The sequence below is a fragment of the Larimichthys crocea genome, chromosome VIII, assembly GCF_000972845.2.
Source record: "Larimichthys crocea isolate SSNF chromosome VIII, L_crocea_2.0, whole genome shotgun sequence".
Classification (NCBI taxonomy): Eukaryota; Metazoa; Chordata; class Actinopteri; family Sciaenidae; genus Larimichthys; species Larimichthys crocea.
This window is the reverse complement of record NC_040018.1, coordinates 6,403,159-6,427,503: the sequence shown is the minus strand read 5'-3', so window position 1 is coordinate 6,427,503 and position 24,345 is coordinate 6,403,159. Positions and strand designations below refer to the sequence as shown.

Sequence of the window (24,345 nt, the reverse complement as noted above, 5' to 3'; positions counted from 1 at the left end):
ACTTTGTGTAAGAGGACCCTCTTCCTCTGTAGATATGAAGGGCTCATTTTGAGGTAACAAAAACACAAAGATTCTCATTTTCAGGGAATTAAACACTGATAAAAATATACTTATGAATATTTTTTTTACTTGGTTTGATTCACTTTATTTTGGCAATTTTTTTGTTTTGTTTCCAGGAATGATTCTTTCTAATATATATGCAGTCTAAATAAATATAGACTTAACAGAAAGCATGATTTACAACAAAGAGTAAAATATGTGACTATATTCCTTTATTTAAACGTTATCATGACTGTCCTAAATCAATGCTATCAAATTATCACGTTTATTGGTTGAAAAACTGTGAAGCCTTGATGTAACATCCAAACTATGTGTAGGTGACCACAGCTACAGCTGGTCAAATGCTGCTATTAACACGCGCTTACATGTGGTGTCTGTTCTGCAAACCAGGGGTCACTTTACTCTCATAAAATTTTATTTCCTCATGTGGATTTCAATTCTGTGAAGCGGGATCAGGAAGTTGGCTGGGAACTAGATGCTTTTGTGCTTTGTGGTGCTTTGTACTCTGCCGATCTGCCTTCAGCGCCAAGCATGAAGCCACTCAGAGCCCTCAGCTCTTGTCTGCATTAGATAGGGAATCTCTCAATTATATGCAGCTATGTAGCACAGTTATGTGTATTTCACAGCTTATATTCGAATAAAACTCTAAAAAATCTGCATTTTATTTGATAATAAATTACAACCACTGTTGTTGCACTGAAGCCTCCAACCACTAGTGGCAGTATTGTGCAGCATTTGGTTGAGCAAGGAAGATTTTAAGCACCTTGAAATTCTACGAGGCCCGGTCCAGGAAGGCGTCTAAGGTATCACTATCCCCCCTCGACTAAACTGTTGACAGGTTAAATAGCTGTCTGTGAACTAGGTGATGTTTCAGTTAAATAATCAACACACATTTGGAAGTTCTTCTTCTGCTGCTTAACTTTCTCTAGTATTACCAATTAAAATAGGTTCCTAATTAATATCATTATCTTTAAAGCTGATTTTGGTGAGATAAAAGAGAAGCAACCAACGTCTTGGCACCAGCTTACAAACTTAACAAACATTCAGCCACATTAGTATTCATCAGGGGTCGTGTTTCCGACCACCTGATGCATTGGAGTGCAACACCCACCCTCCTTTCAGCTCTGGTTTGGTCTTGAAGTCTAACTTGTGTTTCGTCATTAGCTGCTCCATTCATGCGTTGCCATCTTATCCATCACTGCTGATGCTACTACTTGATTACCAGCTGACTACAGCAACAACCAATCGTGTTCATTCAGGCGTACAGCTCGGTCATCACAACCTGACACTGCTCGTTATTACTCTGCTGATGTAGTTGATGTTTACATCTGTTAATGAGGATTATTTCTCTTGTCCTCGTCCCCGCTGCAGATTTATTAACAGCGGCCTCAAAGAGCCAAATTTAACTGTTACTATAAATAGTCAGACACCTGAGATGGAGGTTTGCAGCCGGCATTCCACACATGTGGTTAGATTTAGACGACAAAGGCTCTATTGTTTTGGTTAAATATTCATGCAGTCAACATTATGTTTCATGCTTGAAGTTACAGCTGAGTTATTTTTATATTAAACCAAGTCCAACATCTTTCCATCACCTTTACCAAGTGCTCTGAATAACCACAATAAATATGAACCATGTGCTGCGTAAGTGAAGATATGAGGGAAAATGGGTAGTTTACTATGAGCATTTTGCAACTTTGCTGTTATGTTGATTATTATTGATATTTTCCCGTATTTGCTGTCACCACACACTCAGTGACACAGTGATCGTGGAGTATTCCACGCGCTTTGCGCCTGGCTGGTTGTTTGTTTGGTTGATTCTAAAAATAGGGAGAATTGCCGTCATGAGAGGCCAAAGAAATGCATGCGCTGTTTGTTTGTTTTGTTCAACAATAATTATTCTTAAAAAGTACATTAAAATGATTCAACTTATTACTATTATTATTTTTTGTGAAGGTGGAACCACAAAAATGAGTTAAAAGTGATGATTGATGGTGATAATGATAGAATTCATTTTCTTTTTTAAGATTTTGTCAGTCAGCTAATTGATTAATGGACTCATTTGCAAAGTAACAAGTAACTTAAGCTATGCAATACTTGTAGGTAAGCCATAAAAGAACAATATTTTCATGTTAAATGTAGTGGTTGGGAAGCAATTTAGTGGCATATAAAGAAAAGGCAAGTACAAATTTGTGTTTAAAGGTCCAATATGTCAGATTTAGGTGGCTATATTTACACAATATGGCAGAAATGGATTAAACTATGTTTTCATTAGTGTATAATGACCTTAAAAAATAAGAATAAGTGTGTTTTTATTACCTACATACCTTCTAGACCAGAATGGACAAACCAAACAGAGCCTTTTGCTTTCCATGAGTTTTACGACCATGGTTGTTTCTCCGAGGGCTTTGAAGGAGACAGTGAGGCGAGCGAGTTGCAATCAGCAACTTAAATGCTAGATGCCACTAAATCACTGAACACATGTAAGATTCCACCACTGGTTCAAGTCAAGTGACATCACCTTTTGAAAACATAAAACCATTTTATATCTTATACAGTAGTAGAATGTTTGGCACAAAAACAAACCCTCACTATTGTATAAGATCTGATTTATTAGTTTCTAGGAAAGAGAGCAACATTTAACAAAGACAGACATGGACTCCTGTGTTGGATAAGTCTGATATTTTGAGGTTTTGCAGTTTGTTGCTGGTACATACTGTCTGTCACACTTTGATAACGATGGACATAATTAGTCATAGTTCCGAGGTCACTGGAGGGTCTTTGCTGAAACAACTGACGCACTCCAGCTACACTTGCATCATTGCAGTAATCATATCATTGGCATGGACTGTTGCGGTTTTGTTTGATGATGCTCTCCTGTGGACCCTGCTATTTTCAACCCACTGACTTATGAAAATATGTCATGGTATGTATTTGCTAATACAGATTTGGTAATAAACCCTCACACCACTACTACCTTTCACAATGTGGTAACAAATCCCTCAGATATTGTGAAGTACAGTAAAAGCTCTCTGCAGCTGTGCTCATGGGGTGGATTAGTTCTGCCTGGGTCTTAGAGACCATGCGAGCAGAGGCGGACTCTGAGGGACAGGGGCGAAAAAAGTGAAAAGGGCACCAGCATACAGAAAGTTGTGAAGTTCCAAACCCTGGTTAACTATGAACTGATGCCACATAGAGGCCAACTAATCTTCTAGCATGCATGCATGGCACTTTATCATCATTTATCTTCTTGCACATTTGGCCAGAGTTAAGGGAACTTTATTATGTTCTACCTACCATACGCTGTAAAAAAGAAACTGTTGTTTTTACGGTAAAAAAAAAAAAAAAACTGCTGTGGTTGCCAGAATTTATAAATAATTCCTTAATAATTTTCTAAAATGACGATAAAAGGATATCAGTACTGTTGATTGTATGAATAAGGTTGGTGTTTTATTTCATACTTTAAAATGTCTGTAGATTTTTTGGTAAAACACTGCCAGACCATGACAGTAAAGGACTGTAAAATATGCCACTAAATATGATTCATAATAATATATATATAGTTTTATATACAATATAAAGGCTTTGAAATATAACTGTGTTTTTCTGTATACAGGAAGACACAAAAAAGCCATGGATTGTTCCTTTTCTACATTTTCTTTAAAACAATCCACATTTTTGTTTACAGTGTATAGGGGCATCCAAGAGGGCACTTTTTGTGACAACTTAAAATTGACTTTCTTTATATTGGACATACATGGAGGAGGGTGGGGGGTTCATGATTAATGGTTGCCAAGTTTGAGCAAAGCTGTGAGAGGAGCCACATGTGTGAGTCTCAGTTTCTCTAGCTTAAGAAATTGTAACACCTCCCTTAGCCACCGAGCGCGGGTCAGTGTTCTTCCGATGGAGGAGAATCAGTCTCCGTGCTATAGCATAGTGACAAATCCTGTTTCCATGAGTTTAGTTCCTGTGTTGTTGTTCCTGCTATACCAAAAATGGATATCAATGGATCTGGCTGAATCACTATTTTGAAAATATCTAGATGAATAGACAGTTTAGGATAAAATTAATGTGCTTACAACATTTTAGAGAGTCTAACTTTAGAGAGATGAAGCCAAAATATATATTATTACACTGATATCTCTGCTTTTCCCTTTGTGGGTTTCCACTGTACGTCTAAAAATGGCTCCACGCTGGCAAAGCATGCCTGGGTTTACAATTTGATGGAAGCCGGTTGTGTTGTAAGGGAGATCCTGACCCACTAAGCGTGGTGGAAAGAGACAAAGACATTTTGAGATCAAGCATTTTGCTCACACTACATCCTGTAATCACCATCAGTAAACAGTGGGATTTACCCGGCTCTCGCTGCTCAGACAGAGGTCGTTTTCCAGGGAAGCTGTTCACCAAAGAGCTGGCAAAGAGGACTGACCGGGTCGCGGTCACTTTTCCACATATTCCACATTTCTCATGTCACTGTTGTAAATACATATTTTCTTTATATATAAGAACAAACAACTGTTGTATTGATATTGATTTGATTTATCTCATATTTGGTATCAAATTAAAGAGAAGTTGTGTTTTTTTAAACTTGATTTCTTTCTTTTTTTTAAGGGAAGAGCTGTTTGATGAAGAGCAGCAGCGACATTTTATAACTCTGCCGGGGTCTAGAGGGTTAAACTGTTATTGTCTGTTTCTTTTGAGAAAGAAGTCACATCGAAATCGACCGTTTCGTAGCAAGGATTCTGTTGTTAGTCTAGTTCTATTATTATTCTGCCATTCTGTTACTCTGTACTGACTGATTGACTGACTGGTACACACACACACACACACACACACACACTTTCCCTCCATTGTCTGGATGCCAGGCTGATGTGTAACCCCCCCCTCCCAGCCTTCTATCACTGTAAATTTAGCAACAGAAGCTTCTCAGCTGCTCCTTTCCAAAACCTGAGCCCTCCTCTTCCATCCGCAGTATTTCATCCATCTCCTTCTCCAGGGTCATGACGACAACCCCCTTACCCTCAATCCTCTCCCCACCTTTTCCACACATAAACATACATACTAAACACACACACACACACACAGACACCTCACTCTCATCCCGCAGCCAATAAGGGCCTGATGAGCTCAAGTATCACTATAACACAAGGACTTATTCTCTGAGCGGAGCCGGCTGATTCTTACAGACCTTCATCTTCATCGTCGGAGGAGCTTCTTTTCCTCTCTGAGGTAAGACAAGCACCGCTCTGAAATCACTCATCAGTACTAAACTACGTTTTTTTTTTGTTTAGTAAAGTTTTTTTTTCTCCTTTCAAACTAAAAATCTGCTGGTTGGGGTAGATTTTGCTTTTATTGCATTTGCTGGCAGAAGGACAAAAGACAGAAAACATCAGATCTTCATCCATCTGCCGGGCTGTAACTTCAGGAGGGACGGTTGAAATAGACGCAGACATGTTCAGCTGCATGTCAAACATGTGTAGTTTATGTTAGGGATGGTCAACAGTCTCCCTCGGGGGCGAAGGAGTCCAGTTTCCCTGAGAGCAGATCAATTTAACAGATTCATAAAAAAGTCTCTTTATACACGTTGAATCGTGCGCTTTTCAATGATTTTTTATGTTTATATAGCTCCTGTGGACGTGGATCATCATTTCAAATGATGGTGAGAGCTCAGGAGGGAAATATACGAATGCTTTTAAGTAATTAAAGTCATAGATGCTGCCGAATGTTCTGTGAAATTACAGTAGTTTAATGAAGCAGCTCTAAAAGAACTGAACTTTTTACGTTTTCCATCCCTCTAATTTAGTTTGAGACTGTTTTTTTATACCGGCATTTTTAATTACTATAAGTCCAGTGAGCATACTGGCATTGAAGTTTGGCATCACAGGTAAACTGTGATCTGCTGAATTGTCCAATATGGACATAATTCTCGGGCTAAGAGGGACCCACAGAGGTTAAAAGCACCAAAATCACAAATAGTGCTTATCTGCGGTCTTATGTCAAAGAAATGTGGATTAATTGGACGCCAAAGCTTGAAACCACACAGATTGTTCATTATATTTATATGTTTGCACACAAGACTCGTGCATGTTCACAGACTGTCAGATTTAGCGTCACGGTTCAGCCGATGCTGAAGTTCAGCCTCTTCTTCGAGTTGACATTATAATACAGTAAGGTGTCACTATGTAGAAACTAAAGGAGTCTCCCCCTGTAACCTTTTGTCACTATGTTGAACTTTAAACTGAAACCCCCCCACCGTGATCAACCTGAAGACCACAGCGACATTTTAGATACACGAGGTCTTGAGATGGTGATGATACGTTTGCTGTCAGAGGCGAAATTCGCATCCTTCATCCAGCTCGTTTATCCGTGTGTCCAACTGTAACTTGGCATATGTAACAAACAGTGTGTAACTTTGTCTCATATTTCAATCTAAATCTGCTCCCGATTGGATCGGGATGTGATGTTCCCTTGTGGCTTCACCTGTTTCGTCGGTCTGTCAATTTCAGCGCCAAGTTTTAGTTTCCTAAAGACTCAGGAACACTCCTCAGCATTCAGTCTTTTGATACTTAAGAAATGAAGAGGCCATCGAGTAAATATACAGACTGCTGAAGTGTCGGTATGCCCTGAGTGAATGCTGGACACACAGAGGTGAGGCCGCTGTCAGCTGTAAGTCGATCAAAGAGCTCATTTGTTGGAGAGGGGGATGCTGATTGGCTGTTTGAGTGCAGAGGATCCTCCCGTTGGACCGAGCCGAGGGATTAAAGCTGCTATTTGGACACCGTTCCTCAGCTGATGGGTGGAAATATGATCCAGAACTAATCCTCCAAGTCCTCTGCAGCTGTGCCCACTGCTAAGTGTGAAGGAGTCATCCAAAGACAATTTATATATATCAAATATGATGTATATGATGTATAAATAAATAGTGTAGTGTAGCGTGTACGGCGGGCAGAGACCCGACGTGGACTGAAATGAGGTTTAGCTGAGCTTCACAGAGCCTGTAGGAACATTTTGGGTTGATGAGAGCGGTATTTCCCATTATTAATAGGACTGGAGTCATTTTGTATGAACTGTGAAAGCTGTCATTGATTCCATGAAAGCATAGATTAGTCATAGTTCAACTCAAAGCAAGCTGCTGTTTGGTGGGCTGTGAGATCCATTTGTTCTGTACAGTATGAGTCAAGATGAGTGGTGTAATGCTGTTGAAAGTATTACACTAAAGGGTCAGTTCACCCACTTTAGAAAAAGGTAAAACAAACTGACTTACCCTAGTGGCTAATTTTGGTTTAAAAAGGCGACAGAAATGGAATAAACTGTGTAACTATGTTTTTATTAGTGCATAACCTCCTGGTAATTGATGAATGTTTATGTTTTTGTTACCTTGGAATGAAGCTTTTGTATCTACAGATTTCGTACTAACATACTACAGACTGGCACTATCGTTTTGGAACCACTATATCATCAAATCACTACCTGTTTACTATGTAATGCATTATATTTATATTTTTATTACCCTCAGCCTTTTTTTTAAATCTTTTTATTTGAGTGGTAATGGCAAAAAAAGATCCAAAGAATGGCAAGAAAGGCATATTATCTGCCAACCAGCCTGCAATACAATACGTTTTACAGTTGGTTAAATACAGTTGTGTGACTCAGATGATGATGACTGATAAATCTCTGTGACTATTTAGTGTGTGTAACATAGGCAGTAGTAGTTAGTGAACCAGACCCGGCTGTGTAGAAACATCTGAGTAGATGTTACTATGAGCTGACAAACATCTCAAAACCTGAAATAAAACCCAAACTATATGCATGCCAGGATGCTGCCAGAGTTAACTAGTAACTAGTAAGTGTCACAAGGCGGGGCGGTGCAGTCTGCGTGTCAGTTTGAAAGAATCAAATGTTCTTTCAGCTAAAATTGGCGGCGATAGCGTCCGTGCTAACGATGTGTGGCTGTTCTGCGGACTTGGATCGGATTCTCGCGGGTGAAAACAAACCTGCAAAGAAGATAACACCTCCCAAACAGCTGAGCAAACTGCTCTGGATAAGGTGTTTGGACCAAGTGTGAAAGCACTTCAGTGATGACAGATCCAATATGCTACAACTCCATTACAAGCCCTGCCTTCGTAATATTACTTCAGTAAAAGTACGTTAAGAAGAAGGAGCACAATGTACTTTAAATATTAAATGCAAGAACTGATTTGTTGAAAATGTGCTGTTTATCAATGATAATGCATATTTTATGAATAGCTCATGTTTTACATTAAATCTTAAACTGAAAAGTAACCTAAAGTAACATAAAGTAATGGAGTTAAAACTACAATATTTCTCTTGTTCCTCGATTACTCTAAAAAATAACCCCAAAAGTCAAACATAACTTGTTCAATGTTTTATAATTTTTTGATTTTAGTGATGCACACAACAGAATTTTAAGCTTCCCAATCAAATGTTTCTTATCAAAATGACCCTCTCGGATCACGTGGGTCCTTCTAACATAGAAATTACACAAGATTGATACCACAGTGATGCAGCCAGGAGGTGATTAGCTTAGCGTAACCCACAAAGACTGAAAACGGCTTCGTCATGAGTTTCAAAAATCGTCTTGCCTGCGTGATTTAACGTGTCATGGTTGTCGAGTTTTTCTTCCGGGATTCTTGGCCTTGCCAGGCAGCCAAGCACAGACAGCAGTAACTGTCCATGAAAGCACAACTTTTGTTTTTACACTGCAGTTCTTGTGTTGAATAATCAAATGAGATGATAACATTTTAATTAGTGTGCCTTAGACGTGCTGGTAGGCAGATTTTGTTCCCTTCAAACAGAGCCAGGACAGCTGTTTGCAGACTGCTGGCTGCAGCTGATTGGTTGGAGCATTTCTGTACAGTGTTGATCTTCTCATCTAACTCTTGGCAAGAAAGCGAATGAGCACATGAGCAGTGCTGCACATTTATATCAAAGAAACATTTCCAGTTGAATAAAAATAAGAGTAAACCGCAGGAGACGTTTGGTATTCCTGCGGTGGGACAGATGTCTCTGTGGGGATCAAACTCTTAACCTATTCATATCAACACATTCGCTCCGATGCTTTTTCAATCCCGTCAACTCATCAGGCTCTTTGTCTTTTCTCTCTCAGGTGTGAAGTCTGCTGTCACCATGTCTGACACCGAGGAAGTGTAAGTGAATCCCACACTGTCGATAACAACAGCACACCATCCTGCCTGATGTTGTTTCATCTCTGTCTCCTGTCTGATTGATTTATCTTTAATATTTCAGGCCACATGTCGTGGGTAAGTGGACACCACTTGTTTTGTTTTATTTATTACACACACTAAAATTATGATACTTTGGATAAACTAACTAGTTAGACCTAAATTTATCATTTTTTCTCAAATTATATTTATGATTTAGGGCTCGGGTTTAAACCTTGAATTCTGACTTCAATGAAATGAAAATATTTCTTTAGTCCGACACTAAAATTTACATTTACACAAAGTAAAAAGGATATTTAGTATATACATGCAACTTTGTTACAACTTAATTTTTAAATTATAGCTTTTAATTTAGGATAAACTAATAATAACACTATAATTTTGTTTTAGTTAAGTTAAAATTTTGATTCAGTACAAATGATTGTACATTTATATATATACAAATACTATACTATAGTAAAACATATATGTTATTATGGAGGTCATTTTCATTCTTCTCTTTCTTTTATCCTGAAATATTTCTCCGTATTATCTTACGTTATACAATAGTCCACATAATGGAGATATATATTTCAAATGCACTCCATGATTATTTTCCTAACATATATGTTTGTATGTATTTGAAACCAAATATTATAAATGTATGTTAAATATATATTTTCTAATACGGTAACGTGACTAAACTCTTAAATATATGAGCTTCGAAGTGATTTAAATGTAATAATAAAGTGACGCCATGTTGTATTTGTTTCTGTTGTCTCATTTTATGCCTCGTTTTCTTTTTTCCAAATCTGAAGAGGAAGGTAAAGACGACCAAATCGATTCCACATTTTCAGACTTTTCTCCACTGTACTAATTTGCCAACCGCCTGGTTTCACCCTTAATTTGAAGTGTTTGACACTGACAGCTGCTTTTTATACAGGAGACACTAACATCAGTCATCAGTCAGACAAAACATCTGCCTCAATGCTTTAGATCATCTTGTACAATATTTTAAATATATGATTTATTATTTATATTATTTATTTATCATGTATTTTTTTGCATTATATTCTTATATTTAGCTGTCTGTACATGTGTAGGGCAGAGCTAACTAACACCCAGCTGTCAATCAAACATTTCTAAATTAAGGGTGACTGAGTGATGTTTTGAATCACATGGTTGAGAAAAAAAATGTGTTTGAGCCTCTGGGCTCGCTACATTTCTTCTTCTTGGCATGTGACATGTTTACAGTCATCTGTTACTGTCACATCAGTGCAACTGTCATTGACCTCATTCACACAACGGCCATATTTTTAACAGTGGAAGTGAAAAACTACCTGTAAGGCACTGCTCTTCAGGTAGTTTTCCACCAAAACAGTTCAATATGGCTTCTATGTGAAAGGTCAACTGACCTTCTCTCATCATCATGTGTTTCTCTCTCCCCAGCAGCTCTGTCCGTCGCTCATCCATTCGTCCTCACTGTTACTAAAGTAATCTCTCACTTTTGGTTTCTAATGGCTCTGTCATGTCTGTGGTCTTCATTAACGGCCTTCTCCAACACCCACCCTCTTTCCGGCGGTTTGGTGCATGCTGCGTGCCCGTAGACCAGGAGGAGGAAGTAGAAGTAGAAATAGCTCCTGAGGCGGAGGCCCAGGTAGAAGCAGAGCCAGAGGTAGAGCCTGAACCAGAAGCAGAGCCAGAGCCAGAGGTGCAACAGGTTCATGAGGAGGAAGGTATGTGGCACGGGCAGTCCGTTCACCTTTCTCCTGCAGGACATTTAGCGCTCCATAGGATAGAAAATCTTGTCAACATACATGCTGCAAAACATATCCTGCCTGACAAGTCAAACTATTGAGTCTTAAGGACAGTGAGGTATGATTTGAGGGGTTTTTGCTACCTTCACTATTTTTTCTGACAATAATACCTGTCAGTGTTGACTGTAAAGCTGCTCAGTTGTATTATTTCGTTGTGTCAGCTAACGATACCATTGCAGTTACAATAAAGCCTGCAGCAAAGAAAATTACTGGAACCATGCAACTGTTTGGAAGTGTTTTGGCAAAAGAGGAGTAAAAAGTCCCTTGTAAATAAGTTTAATATTAAAATATGGCATTGAACTTGGAAAATATAATGCTGTTTTTCTCTAGTCTTATCAGCTCTTAACTGAGATGCATTTTTACTGTTGGAACTAATATTTACAGAATGAATTTTAAAGTGATGTGAAATCATCAGGGAAAGCTAAAAAAGAGTAAAAAAAAAACATACCTCGAATCATACTAAAACTGGTCTTTTCCTTGATGCAGTGCCAGAAATCTGCCAGTGTGTGGAGATATTTTTCTTTCTCCAGTCCAAGGTCATATCATCTGCTTCCCTTGGCATTACACATGTATCACACTCTACTGGCAGATTTCTTTCCACTTGTTATAAATAAAAGAGGCTTGAGAGTCAGTTGTCTTGTTAGGTTTGATATTTTTGCAGTTCACCTTCTAGTTCTCCTTTAGCTTCCCTTTAGTCCTTCCCACTGGAGTTACCTCCTCTTTGTACCTCTGTCCACAAAGTTGTAAATCTGCAGAGCGAGTTAAGAATTTGTGCCAGGATGCATTCCCAGCAGGAACAGATGGTTTGAATCCTTTGGACAAAACAAAACAACAAACACAAAAGCCACATGTTATCTAGCTAAATTTAGCTGCAGCATAGCAGCTGCACATTTTGGAGCGGTTTGACCTTAAAACATTGAACATAAACAAACGATTCAGCTAATTAAGCCAAATTAATGGTTCAGAGAGCTTAAATTCACTACCAGCATCTACCCCAGTGGTGTTATATAAGCAAGTACATTTACTCAAGTACTGTACAACTTTTACCAGTACGACAGCAGAATAATATAATGTTCTGTAACAATATAACACTGAGACATTGAGTCAAGGAGTACTTTGATACTTAAAGTACTTCTGTACCTTCAATTTATTAACATTTTCAATGCAGAACTTTTATTAGTGAGTATTTTTATACTCCACTGTCAGTCTGTTATTACTCACCACTGGGGTTTGTGTTTGAGCAGGAGATCAGCATGGCCGTACTGTAAAGAGAGATGACATCTTGGCCCGGGTAATCATGGAGATGAGGGTTAATATTCCATTTCTACTGTAGAAGACACTGGCTCTTTCCATAATCATTTGTTGATCCAAGAAAATCCACAGGTGTTCTTCAGATACCAAACACAAGGGTTCCTTAAAGTAGCCCGACACGGTATCATGAACCTTAACAAAGCTTTATCATAGATGCCAACCCTTTTTGGACTGTTCCCTTAGTGACATAACCTATTGATAGAGATACCTGAAGGACGTCCTTCTGTCCCCAACATTTGGTCCAATGTAAAATACTGGCCAGACTGACGGTCAGCCAGAGAATACTTTCTTATGATTTCTTGAATACATGACTCTTCTTTGTTTAGAGCCACATCTATCTTGAAATTTCTGATGTGGTTGTTCAAGATCCCCAGAAAACAAATCCCAATGTTTTTGGTGACCTTTGGCCTTTTCTATGACACCATGGACCAACAAGCCACCATCAAAATTTTGGTAGGGTGCCATTAATCCAATCCATGACTTTTCTTCTAGTTCCACCCTTGGGCCAAACTTTTCACTGTACACAAGATTGTCACCATATTGCCACTGGCTATTTGCTGAGCACATTCACGCTTCCAATGCGATAAACACTTTTGATTTTAATAACTCACTGCCTTTCCACTTGCACCACCCTCGAAATGGTGCAACCCAACCCAAAATCATCACCGCAGCCCATAGGTACCACTATCGAGGCAACGAACACCTGCAGCATCAGCATCAAGACACTGCCCTAATCCCCAGCGTCAGCTCTCGTTCTGTCACATTCACTTCACTGGATCGGTGTGGCATGACAAGGCCAGTGTGTGTTGCACTTTAGTTTTGTTCCAACGAAGAAAACTAAAGTGCTTTTTTTTTTTTGGTGTCTTCGGGCTCCTCGAAGAACCCTCGAAGAGTGCACTGCAGCAAACATTTGGGCTTTGCTTTAAAAAAAAAAAAATGTCCACAGTTATCACATCAAATCACCATGAGTGTTAGCTGACACACAATCAACATTTTGTCCTGTTCCAGTGTCAAATGTGTGTTTTGAATATGAGCTGTACATATAAATGTTGAAAAAGAAGAGAAGAAAATCAGCTGTCTTTTACATGGATCAACTACCCCGTGTCATTCATTGCCTTCTATTGATGTTCTTATTTTGTTGTTAATGATTATGGCCAATGTTTGCATTTTTTTTGCAAACTTGTGTCAATTTGGAAGCTTTAGCAGAAAGGATGACGGGTAATTTCATGTAAAAGCTGTTTCTTTGCCTCCCTTCAGTCCATGTTTAGCTTGTTTCTTTCCATGTGTAGATGAAAAGTGAGACTGGCAAACTGCTCTAAAGCATTTACGTTGGGGTGTTTTCATGCAAAGCAAATCATACTCATTGTCCAAGTTTGTTTAAATGCTTTTATGATCCGAAAACTGTTTCGCACAGATGGAGTCGCTGCAGAGGTCCCAGTCTTTACTGTATGCTTGCTGAACTAATGCTTCGATTTTGCAGCAATTTTTGACCACTAGTATGGAAGATTTAACTTGTTTCTGTTGGTGTTAAAGGCGAGATGGTAACCATGGTCGCTAGTCAAAAGCACACACTTTGATGGAGGTATAACAATGTAACATTTCATACGTCTGTCCTATTTAAACCGTAATTAATAGTTTGTTGCAGTTCACAACTACACCACTAGATGGCACTAAACCTCACACACAGTGTTATAATTATAGTTTAAAAAAATTACTAACAAAGACTATTGTTTAGGAAACTTTAAACTTTAAAGAAGTTCATATGAATGTCCTTAATAATAATTAATAATAATAATTAATATGCAGAGAGAGAGAGAGCCGTCTGCTGTGTTAATGCAGAATTAATGCATGACATGACATGAGACCTCTGCAGCGGCTGCCACTATGCCTATACTGTACAATAATAATATGAACACCCCAATTTTTGTAAATGCGCTTCTTAAGCTGTGCACTGTAAAGAGGACATGAACAGGCTGCCCAGTCTGACCACTAATGATGTCTGTTCTGCTCTTGCTTTGGACACTTGCTGCATGCAGAGGACTATGAAGAGGAAGGTATGTTGATTTGAATTCTTCTCTGTTCTTCTGATTGGACGTTATTTCTGTTTGCCCTCTTGGATATGGGATCTTTCAAAACTTTTTTGCATTTCTTTGTTTCACTGATCTTACCTCGAGGGAAAGGCAAGAATTTTTATCAGTTCGCTTTAGTCTCTCGTCAATGTGGAGGAACGCGGTGAAGGATTGAGAAATGCTGAGCGATGGTTACAGGCCCACCGGCTCATGTCTGCTTCTTCTCTTTTTTGCATGAATGTGTCCTGCCAGGGGAGGAGGGAGATCAAGATGGTAGTTTGTATTTCCGGTTGAGTCGATGTTTTCTTTGCTTGCGTTTTCTTCCTGTGTTGTCTGTCTTTTGTGTTTTTTAGTGTGAGGGTCCCATAAAAAAATAAAAAAAACATTAAAAAAAAGCTAATAACAGACTTATTATTATTGTTAATTGTTTCTGTTAAAATCCCACTTGTGTTTTTACCATGCGCATCAATTAACAGTAATCACACTGTCAAACTCCCTGTTGTGAAAAGTGTGCAATGAAGTATGTTCATAAAATTAAATTCCACTATTAAATAGTTTTACGGCGCACAACGTACTGATCCCGATTAGCCAAATGTTTCCGATTATATTGGTTTGATTTACACACTAATGCACAAAAAATTAACACATATAAATATCAGGTAACACTGTGTACTTACTGCACTTAAAACAGACACTGATGATGAAAAGTGTCGCTACATTGAGACTCACTCCAACGACTTTGATCTGAAACAACTTGCAGCCCTCAGATGTAACTCAGCTTGTCCACATGGCTCTTCCCCCTGATTAACCAGAAATATTTTAGCCTTTGTCTCTCTTTGTATTCGTACTCTAACACTTTTATATCTCTATCTTCTCTTCCTGTCACTGCTGTGACACTTAAAAACCTGAAGAAAAGCCAAAGTTCAAGTGAGTACGTTTATCACTGTAGCCATAATTGCTGGCACCTTTAAATTACATGTTGTTATAACGTGAATTTTATTCCCTCGAACAGACCAAGTGTTCCGAAGCTGCCTGAAGGCGAGAAAGTAGACTTTGATGTGAGTTGACTTGTTTTTTATCCATCCAGGGAAAGATGTGTAGGCCTGGCTTCCTTGTGGGCAGTTAAGACCAAATTTGGTACACATGTATTCCACTTAAGGTGCAAGATGTAAGACTGTGAGCATAATCACTAGCTAACTTCAACTCCTGTTTCATAGTACCACTTTGTACCTCAAGTGGTGATCTGTCATTTCAGGTTGTTAGAAAGTGCTTTATTAACTCAAAATAAGATCAATCTAACCAAAACCATCTTGGTTAGTCTGACCACGGTTCCAACAATCGCCAACTCTGGTTTGGTTGAATAAATCCTTAATTCACTGAGTAAGATCTGAAAATATTGTATGTAGCTGCTGTCATTCATCTTGGTGCTGTGTTCCCTGTTGTCATATTTGCCTCCATCAGTCTTACAGGCTGCGATTGGTCCAACCATGTTCACTGGGAGGCTGCTGGGCCTCGTTCCACTGCCTGATCGCCTGCTTTCCAGCACCGCTCCGTGCTAAGATTCTTGGTCTTCCACTTGTCCCTTCCAACCCTTGAAAACCTCCTCCTCCACCTCCACCTCCTCCTCCTCCTCCTCCTCCCCCTCCTCCTCCCAGTGGTCCGGCATTCCTGACAGAAACCTCTGCCATGTTAGTTTCTAACTGCTTTCTCGTTCTTACAGGACATCCAGAAGAAACGTCAAAACAAAGACCTGTATGAGCTGCAGTCACTGATCGATGCTCACTTTGAATGCAGGAAGAAGGAGGAGGAGGAGCTCATTGCTCTCAAAGAGAGAATTGTGAGTTTTTACCCAATTATGATAATAATACATAATAAAATACATTACACGTGACTATTGAAGCATTAGCTCTGCACTTGGCAGAAAGCGCTGAAGCATCGTCTTTTGATTTCCAGGAGAAACGCCGTTCTGAGCGAGCCGAGCAGCAGAGGGTTCGTGCTGAGAAGGATAAAGAGCGGCAGGCCAGGCGGGAGGTACACAGCTTCTGCTTCTGTTGAAACATCACAGTAACTTCATTCCTTTGATTCTTTCCACGGTAGAGACTTGTTTTGCATAACCTAAGTCACCTAAGTAAGAGCTTCTGACCTTAGAAAACGCGGTCACTGAACTCTTTTTGGAGTTTCAAGTGTGTTGTACCACTGACCACACCTTCAGTGCATTTTTACATCACTGCAGCAAAGTTAAGTCACTCTTAGTTTTAGTCTTAGATGAGTTTGATGATTGTTCTGTGATGTTTGAAAATGAATTCTGCAGGCTGAGCGACAGAGAAAGGAGAATGCCGACGCTCACAGGAAGGCTGAGGATGACGCCAAGAAGAAGATGGCGTTGACCAACATGGGATCCAACTACAGCGGCATCCTGCAGAGGGTGGGTTTTTCTTTTTCTTTTTGTTTGTTTTGACAACTGGTAACATGTCGTGTGTTTGTGAAGACGCAGAGTTTAAACTAGTTCGACTTTTCTAGACTGACCATAAGAGAGCCAAGAAGCAGACTGAAAGAGAAAAGAAGAAGAAGATCATGGCAGAGAGATGCAAACCCCTGGACATCGAAAACTTCAGCGAGGACAATCTGAGGTAACACACAGGAGGAGAAAACAACACTGAGTGGTACATTTTCAGTACAAGAAAACTTAATAATTATCTTAATTTAACAAATGAACTGGTCTCATGATGATCTTGATTTTTTTCTCCTATCAACCTGTAGTCACTGCCCTGATTACATCAGATTCTAATGTAATTAATGCATTCTGCATGTACTACCAGCAGATGAAATGAGGCTCAAGAGAAAAACGCAATTCTAGATTTTTTCTGATGCAGAAGCAGTGTGTTTTTCATTGAAGGTTTGGTTTCTGGATTGTGTTTTTTTTTTTTTTTTCAGGGAAAAGGCAAAAGAGCTGTGGGAGTGGCTGCAGAACCTGGAGGCAATTAAATACGACCACTGCGAGAAGCTCAAGAGACAGAGATACGAGGTCAGTGCTGCATAAAATGCTGCGTACCTGTGCAACAGCCAGATTGTCTTTTTTATGAGATATTCTAATACTGATAAGTTCTCATTATTATTCTGAGTGTGACAACAAATATGGCTGTCTGCCATGTATTTATCTCGTCAATGGTGATGTTGTGATCTCGTCAGTGGCTGCTTCTCCTTTCCTGTTTGGTTGATCAGCAGTGACACAGCTGCCTGCTACACTTCACTTTTCTTTGACGTCCTGTTCCTCCTTTGTCACATCCATATTCTCCATGGCAGATCACATCCAGTTTTAAGACTTGAACTTTAAACACTGGTATTTTAATGTGGAAAAAAAGTTACATGTTGCAGCTTTAACCAGAGAATCTGAAAGTGTTCAGGTGAAACATCTACCGTATCTGTTTCAAACAGGTGATCTCTCTCAGAAACCGCATCGATGAGCTGCAGAAACAGTAAGTGACTCCTCATCAACACGGTAAATGAACTGTACTCACACAGCGCCTTTCTGGTCTTCCGACCACTCCGACACACATTCATACTCTGATGGCATTGGGCGCCATGCAAGGTGAACAACTGCTCATCAGTTTTTAGGAGTTAATCGTTTATACACATTTACATGGCGCGGCCTTCGGGAACAGGTTGGAGGATCGAACCGCCAATCATCTGATTAGTGGACGACTTCTACCTCCTGAGCCACAGTCGCCAACATAAACTCTGCATCACAGCTTCATTCCAGATGTTTAAGTGCACGGACAAACTTTAATAGCAAACATAAAACAGTGAAAATAATATTATATTATATAATATTCTTCGGTTTGCGTCTCTTCCTGTATTCTGCATGATGAACCTAAAGATTCACTGCACAGGTATGACTCTGTTTTTGCATTTTGCGCATCTGCAGCAGCAAGAAGGGAGCCGCCACGCGCCGCAGGAAGTGAGCGGCCCCTGAGTGACGTCGAGCCCCGGACAGGAGGCACGTCCACGCCCCCCCTCTCCGCTTATAAGAGCGGCTCAGATCCCGCATTAGACACCTGCAGCTCCGGAACAAAGGCATCAACTGGCAACAGTCTTACAGCCTGTGTCTGCTTGAGTGAAATGTTTTTCTGGATGAATTTAGCTCCAATAATGAAATTTTAATTCACTGTGTTTGTGTAAAAAGACAATAAAATGCCAGAATTATTAATCCCCCAGTCTACATGTCTTATATTTGATGTCACCGTAACAGCTTCAAAGTCACCATGCCTCCACACAGAGCGTTGTTCAGTTCAATACTGTAAAACTGTTATATTCAACAATGGTGTGTCAGAATGAAGTCAGTCATAATGACTTCAAAGCTGACCCCACCTTTAACCCACAGAGGACAGAGTGTTTTAGTGTCGTTCAGCTCTTTGTTTTGGTTGTATGCAACTTTACTGTTGTTTTCAGGCACATCAGGTAGCTGTTTCCAGCTGTTTAGTATTATTCAGTATTAAAGTCTAAAGGGGCCCATAGCTCCCAATAGGGTCTGTGGTTGTAACTTAGCCTTATCTGTCTGTCTATGGTATATTTATATTTTTGACATTACACAGCGTAAAGGCAAACAAGAAGAACCTTAATTTGAAGATTATAGCGCAAACATAGAGCACAATAATCCATGGGACTAAAGGCCCACCCACCAAATTTTGAAAATAAAAAACACGGAGTGGTAAATTTGTCAGTAAATCACCTGTTTCTGTGTCAACTGTACCAAAGAAATAAATAAAAAAGAAATTGGAATGTAACTCAGTCACTTTATATAACATTATTTCCTAAGCGTATGATGTAGACTGTAATACTTTAAGCCACAATAGTTTTTATGTCTGCAACCTTTTGTTAAATTGAGCATCATTTTATACACCTCAAAATCAGACCAGTATCATTTATTGGCGGATTTGTGCTGACTAGATCACAGGCGGGTTGGGTTTAACCCTAGAACACTAACATTAAAATTAGTAACACCATCACTAACGTCAGGTATATTTACCCAATATAATATCCTGGATAAAATACAGTTTTCATTGATTTATGTAAAAGTACAACACTGTTTGCCAAATTGTAGTACTTTTCTTTAATTTCCCAATGTACAATATCACATAAAATAAATAAAAAGGTACCATGGGGGACCCTTTAAAAAGGCAGCAAAATAATTGAAAAATCAGGTAATCCTTAACGAGAAATTTCCTAACAGAAAAAATAATGGAGCTGGGAACTTGTTCTTTGGTCCACCCATTCCTGGGACATGTGAGACTTTGTCTGGTGAAGGCACAGACTTCCTGCATCACTGACAGCCGTGAGAGAGATATGGCACTCACTATCACTGACGTCGGGTGAAAATCACCCGAACGCATGCCTCTTGAAAAAAACATAGATGGGAAGAGGGAAACAAACAAACCATTAATGACATCAGTGAGCAGCCTGAAGCTACCCAAGGACCCATGCAACTCAGACAGCAGCAACACAATGAAAATCACAGGACAAGAACTGTGTGGGTGAAAATCACCCAACGTTAGTGTTCTAGGGTTAAAAAGTCTAAGTCAGTGGTTCTTAACCTTGTTGGAGGTACCGAACCCCACCAGTTTCATATGCTCATTCACCAAAAACTTCTTTAGTAAAAAATAAAATATGTTTTTTTTTACTGGTGCACAAAATGAACCGTGCATTAACATCACCTTGTTCAAATAACAAAACCAACACAGTGCATGATTTTTAGTTTTTATGTCCAGCATCCTCGAAAACAATTGCTCACAAAGATATGTTGTAACAAACCACCAAACCCCTGAGACCGACTCACCGAACCCCTAGGGTTCAATCGAACCCAGGTTAAGAACCACTGGTCTAAACCCTTATTAGTCAGGTTTATTGTTTATTTGTACAAAAAAGAGTATTTGTGTGGCTTGAAATGAACAAAACCATTTTTTAAATAATTAAATTTATTTTTTTTACATGTAAGCAAATAAAGTTTGTTATCAAGAGAGAACGGAGTTACGGATGAAACTTCTCCCTTAAGCTCTCTTTTTATATTCTTCACACAACCACTTCTGTCACTTTCAGTGCAACACCATAAACACTTTCCACTAACCTGCAGTGTGCATCCTTATCCCCATTTCTACTATTCAGCCACTCCCCTTTCTACGAGGACAGGCTGTGTGACCATTCGGAAAAAAAAAAAAATACTTGGACATCTAAGAACAGACGTAGCTTTGAGATTGTTCAATTAAAAACAAGTTATGAGTGGCTACCTGTCTGCAGCAGGGGTCGTCCTGTTGGACGGTCGCAGGAAGTCTTCACTCTCCCGGGTAAGGGAGCGTCTGGCAGCGCCGTCAGACACGATGCGTCACATTTCTATAAACAGATTTGTTTAGAAGAAAAATCCAAAACTGTACGTCGGTTAAAACAAAATTGTCTGTTCAAAATTGTGAGAGATGCCAACAAGATAATTGGCATGCCGGCAGCTCTGTCTCTCGAGATCTTTGACAGACGAGTCCTACAGAAGGCTCGGTCCATCCTGTCTAGCCCTGACCACCCATGTTGCAGGAATTTATTTCTCTGCCGTCTGGACGGGATACATGCTACCTAGGGCACGAACAAATAGGTATAAATTCTCCTTTGTTCCCCGTGCAATCAATGCATTAATTTGCACCACTCTAAATGTGCAGTTGTCTTGTGGTATTTATCTTTTTAACTAAGACTTTTTGCCTTCTGTTACTCTATTCTAACTTCATTACGATTGTTTAAATCAAGTTTTGGTTGCTTTACTTTGCGTCATTGTTCTATGTCACTGTTTGTCTATTTATTGTTTGTTGTGTAAGTTGCATTGTCACTGCAAATCAAATTTCCCCTGGAGGGACAATAAAGCTCTGAACTGAACTGAACTGAACTCTTTGATTTACACGAGTTTCCTGGTGGACCTAAAGTAAACTGCTTCCAACTGTAGCTGCTGTTAGCCCAGTTAGTTGCTGTGCTGCCCGGACTGTGAGCTCAGAGCATGGGGGGGTGTAAATCATTTGAGTCAGGGTCGTCCGTTTCGGCCCCGTCGGGGAAGGCAGAGAAGTTAACCCAGATCCCAGATCAGAAACTCAGACTCTGCCTGAAATGTCTCTGAAGCTGAGGACTTCCAGGCGGATTCATGGACTGAACTCTGATCCTCTACCTGTGTGTGTGTTCTGGCTTTATTCTTTATTTTTTATTTATCAAAGGATAACCCTTGAGATGTATCATCTCATTTTCGAGGGGTCCTTGTTGCCAACAGAGATATACAATGTTTACAGACGATCAAAAGACGCAGACACCATTCACCACAATGCTCCATAGGCCCCTCCCCCATACAATACATGGACAAATAAGAATGACACAGAACACAACTGCAGCAATATAAAAGCAAAACTGGCTATTTTTTACATATGCACACATGCACACAGAGCACTTATGCATGCCCACCTTAGATAAAATCAAAAACAAGAACAGGATGTTTGGAAGTGGTAAGTAGAGAGGATTTAAAGGTGATGAAAGGGGTTATGACCTAATCGTGCAAGGGAGATTATCCCGTCTGCTTGGGCTTTAGATTTAACATGCTCGACCAATTTCTTTGTTAATTCGTGGGTAAGAAAGAAAGTTGATCAGTATGCCTTACATTGTTTGTGAGCTGAGTGGAATCAGATATTGTTTCAAATGGAAGGAAAATTTAAGTAGTTGCCACTTAAAAATGAGTAGTAACCAGTGAACATGCCTCCTGGACTTGGGGGCCAGCCAGTTTAAAGACTGGTACATCTGGCAGTGATGTGTATTATAAGGACACCTCAGTACAAATCTACACAGAGGCTTTGTTTAGTTCATTAAGTGGCTCACAGCGATAAGCATCGCAGAGGAAGCCGGCAACGAGCGCGGTACTCACTGTCGACCGATGAAGTTGATCATCTTGATGTAACCGTAGTCATCCAATCTAAAAGAGGAAGAGAAAAGAAGTTTCAGCTACGTCGACAAACCGACCGACGTCTGGTTCCTCGTCAGTTTCTACTCACTGTGTCTTCTTATCACGTCTGCGAGGTTGAGCTGATGTTCAGCTGTGCATGCTGCAGGGTGGAGACACAGAGCTCAGCAACCTGAAACACAGAAACACATTAACACTTGTTGTGGTTCTCCAGTTTCAGATGATTTCATCTTTTTGCCGTACGTCACCGTCCTCGACAAGGAGGACAGTGACGAGACAGAGTTTCTGTCCAACAACGGGCCGCTGTGTGAAAAGTCGGACTGAATGATGACGGTGTCATCATCGGCTGATTTAAATCAACCAATCAACCACAGACAGATGACACAGACACACGCCGCTCTGGGGCACAACAAACAAAGCCAGAAAAATCCTTTATTGGAACAATTTGAACTTCTGTCCTGATCTGCTGGTTTGCTTGAAGAGGAAAGGAAAGAAAAAAACACCACCTCCACCCTGGCCGACCTTTTTTTTTTTACACCGCTGCCTCAGCAGTTCATGCATACAGTCCCCGAGGCGGCTCAGGAGCTATGTGGGTGAACTGAACTTTGTTTTTCGGAGTTTATGAGTCAGTTTTTAAAAAAGTTTTTGTTTGCAAACACATCTCAGATCTTCACAGCACAGAGAGATTTTTTACATGCAGCATTTTCCTAACGTCCTCCATATTTCAGCGCTTTCTATGTTATGTAGTTGTGACTCAGCATCATTTATTGTTTTAAATTACTAATACTGACCAGGCATAAAACTTTCCTTTTTTCCACATCTTATCGTATTTGACATGTTTCTTCTGTTGTGATTTATTTTTTTTTGTTGCTTTGTGTGCATTGTAGCACTTTGGATTTGATTCAAATGTAAAGTGCATTATATTAAACTTATATATTATTATTATTATTATTATTATATGAAGGCTCCTATCCATGACTACCGTACAGGTGTGCAGCGCGACGTCATCTCCCCGTCACAGAACAGACAGGTAACCGCTGACTGTCCTCCTGCTCTCCATGCACTGCCACTGTCTTCATATCATCACCAAAGTCATCATCACCGTCAGACAGCTCGGGCATCTCCTCCGCGTCTGTCCGAGAACAAACACCTCCGTTACAGCCTCACAGGTAAACACGAATCCAGCGTCAGTCATTAGAAATGATCCCCCCGCCAAAATAAAAACACTTTTATTTCATTTTCAGGGTTTAAAATAGAGATTTGTTGCACTCCCGTGGGTCTGTGTGCTCTGCCATGTTGTCGTCTTGGTTTCACTGGACTTCCTGGTGACGTTTGGTGACGTGAAAAATCAGGGCGGGACGCGTGCACTTCCAGGTGACCGCCCACGTGATGTCGCCAGAGTCAATTAATAACACACCTGTGACCTCAAGGATTCAAGGATTCAAGGATTCAAGGAGTTTTATTTGTCATTACAACACATGTAAACAGGGATGAAACGAAATGGTTTCCCTGGTCCTGGAGCAGCCCATCCACATAAATAAAATTAAATAAATGAAATATATATATATTATATATATATATATATATATATATATCTATATATATATATATATATTATATTATTATATATATTATATATATATATATATATATATATTAACATAAAATATAAAAAGTAAGGCAAGTTTAATTTAAGAAAAAGTATATACAATAATAGAAAAGCAACAACAGTATAACACCATAGTGAGGTAGTGAGATGTGCAAGTGTCCAGGTTGTGCAAACAACTGCATTGTGCAAGTAATTGCAGTGCAAAGTTTTTGTATTATTGTCTGTGCAGATCAAACAGGTTTTATTGTTGCGTCCACCTCACCACACTCTTTTCTGCAAAATATAATAATATTTACATTTTTTATTTAATTATAATTTTAAGGATGTT

General features: G+C 39.6%; 1 protein-coding gene across 6 annotated transcripts; it reads left to right on the top strand.

Moving 5' to 3' along the window:
• Nucleotides 1-5,060: 5,060 nt before the first annotated feature.
• LOC104924476 (troponin T, fast skeletal muscle isoforms-like) lies at nt 5,061-18,649 on the top strand. Of its 6 annotated transcripts, XM_010737824.3 has the most exons (16): nt 5,062-5,289; nt 9,188-9,227; nt 9,328-9,341; nt 10,061-10,066; nt 10,850-10,978; nt 14,407-14,424; nt 14,692-14,712; nt 15,351-15,366; nt 15,452-15,497; nt 16,160-16,276; nt 16,393-16,470; nt 16,751-16,864; nt 16,960-17,069; nt 17,374-17,464; nt 17,875-17,915; nt 18,365-18,649. In XM_010737824.3, exons 2-16 carry the CDS (start codon nt 9,208-9,210, stop codon nt 18,399-18,401), a joined length of 858 nt encoding a protein of 285 aa, XP_010736126.1. In that variant the 5' UTR covers nt 5,062-5,289; nt 9,188-9,207; the 3' UTR covers nt 18,402-18,649. The 6 variants fall into 6 exon arrangements, with proteins under 6 accessions (XP_010736128.1, XP_019112603.1, XP_010736126.1 ...); XM_010737826.3 differs by lacking the exon at nt 14,692-14,712 and having other exon boundaries at nt 5,061-5,289; XM_010737825.3 differs by lacking the exon at nt 10,061-10,066.
• The last annotated feature ends 5,696 nt before the right edge of the window (nt 18,650-24,345 follow it).

Coding starts and splice junctions, on each gene's coding strand:
- LOC104924476 (XM_010737824.3), top strand. CDS start 9,208: ATGTCTGACACCGAGGAAGT. Junction 16,277..16,392: donor TTGCTCTCAAAGAGAGAATT/GTGAGTTTTTAC, acceptor TTTGATTTCCAG/GAGAAACGCCGTTCTGAGCG. Junction 16,471..16,750: donor AGCGGCAGGCCAGGCGGGAG/GTACACAGCTTC, acceptor TGAATTCTGCAG/GCTGAGCGACAGAGAAAGGA.